Raw genomic sequence first — 6,199 nt, forward strand, 5'->3', positions numbered from 1 at the left:
AAGTGCCGGGGCTCTCGTCAGAAGGCAACTGCAACTTGCACCTCACATAACCCATGCCAGCGCTGCCAATGACAGTACATACGCAGCTACTAACCTGCACACTCCTACAAGTGTGACAAGTCAGACCATTACAGGCCCCCAAAGCCAGAATAATGGCTTGGGAGGCAGATATTAGTCATTATTAATGCAAATTGAATAAATAACCCTCTGTTGTTGTGTTCATACCTAAATTTGCAGGACAGCGTCACCATGTGGCAGACTGCCATAGCCCCGGTGCTGACAATAAGGTGCCGGTGCTGAGCACCGGAAAGCACCGGTTCACATTAAGCACTGGGGGCTCCTCTTTGAGGAGCTTTTCAAAGAGTGCTCCTCGGAGATGCTTCTGGGAAGTGTTGCTCTCTCTATTGAGGATCTTGTGAAGAGGTTTTGCCCACCATAGGGGGCACCATTTTAAAATGAAAAGTTCATGGAAGGTGTTCCTCTCTCTATTAGGGAATAGCAACAGCTGGTGCCTTTGATGCAGAGTGTACTCTTTCCTGCATTTGGGTGGACAGAATAGCAGCAACTGCAGGCGCCAGAAATGCAGCATTTGTTCCCTTCCCTGCAGGCAGCACCAAAGCTGAGGCACTCACATATTTATTTTATCCTTGCAGATTACCGGAACCTGACGTTTGACCCCAACACGGCAAACTGCTATTTACAACTGTCAAGGCAAGGCCGAAAGGTGAAGCACATGGAGACTCTGGACACGGAATGGCCAGAGCATCCTGATCGCTTTAAGTCATGGCAGGTGCTCTGTTGCGAGAACTTCCAAGACGGGAGTCACTACTGGGAAGTGTGCCTTTCAGATTACTTTGTCTACCTCGGTGTGGCTTACAAGGAGATTGACCGCAAGAGCACAGAGCGGAAGACCAGCACCATTGGACGCAATGCAGTCTCTTGGAGCCTGCAAGTACAAGACAACTCCCACAGCGCTTGGCATAGTGGTCAGGAACAAAAACTTGTAGCACCCCTGTATCTCCGCATTGGAGTGCATCTCGACTACTCAGCCGGCTCCCTGACGTTCTATGGGATTGGGGATAAAATGGAGCGCATACACACTTTCCCCTGTATATTCACAGCCCCGGTTTATCCAGCTTTCTGGATTGGTGAAGGAGTGCACGTTTCTCTGGTCCATCAGAAACTAAAAGAGAACTCTCAACTGAAGGAAGGTAGTGTCGCCTTCTCTGACCCTGGGAGTGTGGTTCTACCTTGAACAAAAGAGTCCTGTGGCATAAGAAATACTTCCAGAAATTGATTACCTGTGGTTAAGGAAGCAGTGTAATAATGTTCAGGCTAGAATCCTCTGAAGAATGGTGGAGTAATAATCCTCTTACCGGTATATATCTTTTATTTCAAAGGGACAAAGGTCGTAAAAAGTTATTCTGTTCTGGATGAACCCAGGAAATGTTCTACCCATACAGCACCCTTTCTTTCTTCAAAAGGCACAGTGCTAAAAACCCTGGAGTCAAAATCCAGGTATTTTATATTGCGGAAAGTCACAGTTTGTTTCCTGTCTTAGGTTAGGGGAGTGTATGGGGGACTCCCGAATGCTATGAAGAGATGCTTCCCTTAGCATTAAAAGATAGCTGTGTTTTTTCATGTAAGATAAGTCAAGCCATCTGCATGGGATGTAAATTTGTAAATCGATATTGCATCTGATAGCCATTCGGAAAAGAATCCTGACATGAAAAAGCAGGTATACCTTTTGCACAACAATAGCAATCCACATTTGACGGCTGTCTTCTTCTGTTATAAGGAAACCTATTTGGAGAGAGAAAGATATGAAGTTGGGTAACCCGTATGAAAAGGGAAAATGGTGAAGCCCACATCACCGCAGGTCATATGGCTACCCATTAAAGAGTGGTAGGCATCTGTGGTTTATTGGACGAATAAAGCAATGGTATGCTGGCAGGGGTGGACTGATAAAGGTTTAGGTTGTTGTTCTCATATCCAGGGCAGTATTGTTATAGTATATGAAGTAAAGTAACCAGTCCAGGTTTCCTAAATATGTAGAGAAGAGTAAGCAGGCTGTTTTTAAAGTGAATAATTCTATAATAGAGAGGGTAGAAACCCTAGGACTGTGCTGCCTAAAATTGACTTGACACGCCTTACCCTGAGGAATGGGAAATACCCTATACCCACACTAGAATCCGTTTAGAGAGAACAGGGTAGACAGTATACAGTTTTTTAAAAGAATTTCTAATGAGATGAACCTCTGATATTCAATCAAACAATTGAAATCATGATCTCCACTGCAATATCAGTGTTTATTTTGATAAGATCTGTTTAAAAAGTTAAGCCAGCCAACACGTGGTCTACCGGCAGAGACTTCAACACACAACATAACTGTATACTGTCCTAATACAGCAGCTTTCTACAATGTCCCAACATGTAAACACCATAGCTAGTCCTTTATCCACAATGCCCCAGTTTGTAAAGTACAGTAGAGAGAAGAGGTTCACAGTGTGGCAATATGTAAGCACCATAGCCAAGGTAGACCCGAAACATAATGCTCTGGTACGTAGTACCATAGGTTGGCCAGTTTTCACAATGCTTTTATGTAATTAATTGGATTATATGGGGTGGGTGGCTGCCCACTTCAAGGAATGATCACAACTCTTGTCAAGATAAACACCTAAAGCCATTAAATTTACTTGAGCTCAACCTCTAGGCTAGGTAGCCATGGCACAAAACAGACAGGTGTAATTTATTTATGTATTACCAAAAGACCAATAAGGTCACAGAACCAAATAATAGAAATCTCAAATCGAATTAGAAAAAGTGAGTAAAATTTAATACACAAAATGACAAAAATCCAACCGTAGATATACATTTTTGAAGGTTTAAGTGCTCACCAACACCAGGCTTCTGCCTATTGGGCATAATGAAATGAATGAAAAGCACCTAATATAAGTGTCTGCTTTCATGGTCACCCCCACTTTTTGCTGGTGTCATTCCGTTTTTCTAACTAGTCTAACTGGGGTCCTGCTAATCAAGACCCCAGTCTCTGTGCTTCTTCCCTAAATTGGTCATGATGAGTACTTGGGTACACCCTAGATTGGCTACTGGTGTACCCTTGTAAGTCCCTAGTATAAGGTACTAAAGTACCCAGGACATAGATACACCAGGGGTCCCCCATAGGCTGAAGCATGTATTATGCCATCCGAGTGATACCACTCAATATGTGACTACAGGACTGCCATTTCAACCTGTGTAAGCTGGTGCTAGCACCACTTACTACAGATATACATTTCCTTATATCAGAGGTCACTGCACTAAAAAACCATAAGTCACCCCTAAGACAGGCCTTCCAATCCCGAAGGCAGGGTGCTCGGTTCTGAGTGTGAGGGTGACCCTGCATGAGCAGTACACCCCTACAATCCAGAGAGTCCATTCTCCCGGGTTGTAAGTGCATCATCAATTACGATACATAGAGTGGCCATGTGTCATTACGCGATGGCTAACTATAAACTGGCTGTAACGAACCCTGTCGTGTTTGATATCAAACATGTTGGAATCATATCACAGCACCATAAACGGTGTTGGAGGTATGATTCCATGCACTATAAAGCTCCTCTGGGAGGCCCTCCGTGCTCCCGGTACTAGTCTTCTAGACAACAAACTATTGCTGCTGCCGACCAGAGACACTGTTCTGCCCTCTTGCTGCTGAGCCAAGCTCGAGCAGGGGAAGGCAGGACAATAGGTTTCCTGTCACAGGGAGGTGTGACCACCTCCCAGACAGGACTTAGTGTATTGGGCCATGGTGGGGGCGCTTGCCAGCGCCACTAGACTGCTTTGAAAGGCACCCTTGGTGCCCTCCTTGAATACTCCAGTTGGAACCAGTTCAGGGAGCCATTGGCTCCTGCTCTGTTGCGAAACTGGACAAAAGACATGGGAGTATTCTCCCCACTGTCCAGTGCCTCCTGTGGGACGGACCCCTGAATCATCCCAACCCTTTAAGGATTGGTCTCACTATGCTTTGCATAATGGACATGTGTGTTGCTGTGGGAGACTTGGGGCTTGCCTTTTATGATCTATGTTGCTTATATTTTGTGTTTGGTTTCTTTATTTTCCAGTGTTTTTCTTCTCTGACTGTCAATTTGCATACGCAACTTGTGCACTATGTCAGCACGCCTTATTTGGGTAAATAATGGGAATGATATACACCGGGAATTCCTTCTGCAATCACCCTATCTCAACAACTGCTGTACGATTTTTTCTCCCAACAGTTACTTTCCTATACTTGTTATTAGCATTGCATTTTTTAATCTGAACTATTCCCGCTTGCAGACACCACCTCTCCACTGGCATGTGAGTTCCCCATTAAATGATGCACTGACTCTGTTAAATATTTGGGTATTCATGTTCACTAATCAATAAAAAAAGTAATTCATCCACTTGAACTATGGCCCTGCCACAGATACGTTGACAGCTCAAATTGAGGGGTGGATTCGGCTTCCGCTATCCATGAGCAGTTGAATCGCCATCATTAAATTTCATCTTGTTGCGCAATGTCAAAAATGCCTATTGTTGGTACCACAGAGAAGCGCGTCTTCCGTACAACAAACATGAGCACGACCAAGCGGGGCTCTACCACTACATTCCATCCTTTTGCGGGGTATTACGCTTGACCCCACTGATATTTAGACACTCTCCACAACTAATTGGGCATGGCTCAAACGCCTCTGGTTCCTTGGGGGTTATCCCCTATACTCTCCTTCTTTGCCCCTTGCGGATAACCAATGGCTATTTCCTGCGCCAGAGTCGCTAGTCAAACGCATGTTGTCACTACATACATTGCACGCATTCGGGGACCTTTCCCCGGACGGTCACAATATCTTGCAAGCTGACGATCTACGGTTTGCAGATGCCACTCCCATGGATCGCTTTGTTAAACGCTGCATCCATAGTGCACTACACTTGCAGATCCCCCCCTACCCACTAGCTCCATATATTTTCAGCCCGTTGACCTTAGTGATAACTGATCCTGGCGGGGGTGGCTAGTCTCCAAACTCTATCACACTAGTGTAACCCTGCTGCCGGGACGGGCTGAGGGAGATCTGGGAGCGCGAGCTACAATGTCCCCTACCTGATAAAATCTGGTATTGTTGCCAGAAACTAAGATCATCTCATACACTTTAAATTCATTAGATGCACATATACCATGCCAAGCGCCCTGGCCAAGATTGAACCCACATGGTATACGAATTGCCCTAAATGCCATACAGAAGGGGCCGATTTTGCACATCTGACATGGACTTGCATTCATGTGGGGGTCTTCTGGAGCACAGTTTTCTCCCAACTCTCCTTAAGGATAAAACCTGACCTGGCATCTGACCCACTCCTTACTTTGCTAGGATATGTCTGGGATGTACCGCAAGGGGCCCATAAGTTTACTGTTATAATGTTGCTGTTAGCAAAGTACAAGAATGCGTTGCACTGGGGAAGTAGATGAAGCCCGACTGCTCCTGACTGGCTTAAGAAGATGACATTTTGCAATTCCAATACTGAGATATATGTCACATTGCAACCTCCCACAGCCAGGCCCAGGGACATCTGGCAACCACTTCGAGACTGTTTGTTGCAGCACGAACATCAGGAGTCTGATTGAGTTGTATTGTCTAAATCAATCCATTCAGTGCTGCCCTTTTTTTATCCTTTTACTACTGGTTATACAGTATCTAATGCAATGCCTTATGTTTAGCTCACCCGTTATAATTTCCGTCGATGTATGTTCTATGTATCATGCTGTAATATGAATATTGTTTCTTTTCTGAATGGTCCTGCCAACAGGTTTGTTGTTCACTGCAGAGCATACTCCTCTGCCCAGTGTGTGGGATGTTTTTTGTACGGTTTGTATGTATTCAAAGATGATAAATAACATTTTTAAAAATAAAATAAGCATTGCATTTTTGTAGTTCTTCCCTTTGGTAATGGCATTCGTTATGTGGCCAAGGACTTTCAAGAACAGAAAGGTGGCCTTTAATGTTGATAATACAGCAGTCGTACACCGAATAGACCGTCATCAAGGATCTTAAATTTCTTGAGCTAAAAAGATGCTTTCTATGCTAAAGAAATAATGGCAACTAGGTGGACTTAATCACTGCACAACCCACCATAGTCTCAAAATACGTTTTACTACACCAATATTGCTCAC

At 44.5% G+C, this 6,199-nt stretch overlaps 1 protein-coding gene across 1 annotated transcript in view; it reads left to right on the top strand.

Moving 5' to 3' along the window:
* The window catches only part of TRIM65 (tripartite motif containing 65), a 123,455-nt gene extending 117,504 nt beyond the window's left edge, over positions 1–5,951 (top strand). Inside the window, exon 6 of the mRNA XM_085616963.1 lies at positions 654–5,951. Coding sequence (XP_085473089.1) covers positions 654–1,255 — 602 coding nt within the window. The 3' untranslated portion in view covers positions 1,256–5,951. The remainder of the gene's footprint in view (positions 1–653) is intronic.
* The last annotated feature ends 248 nt before the right edge of the window (positions 5,952–6,199 follow it).

This window comes from Triturus cristatus, chromosome 7 (assembly GCF_964204655.1).
Source record: "Triturus cristatus chromosome 7, aTriCri1.1, whole genome shotgun sequence".
NCBI lineage: Eukaryota > Metazoa > Chordata > Amphibia > Caudata > Salamandridae > Triturus > Triturus cristatus.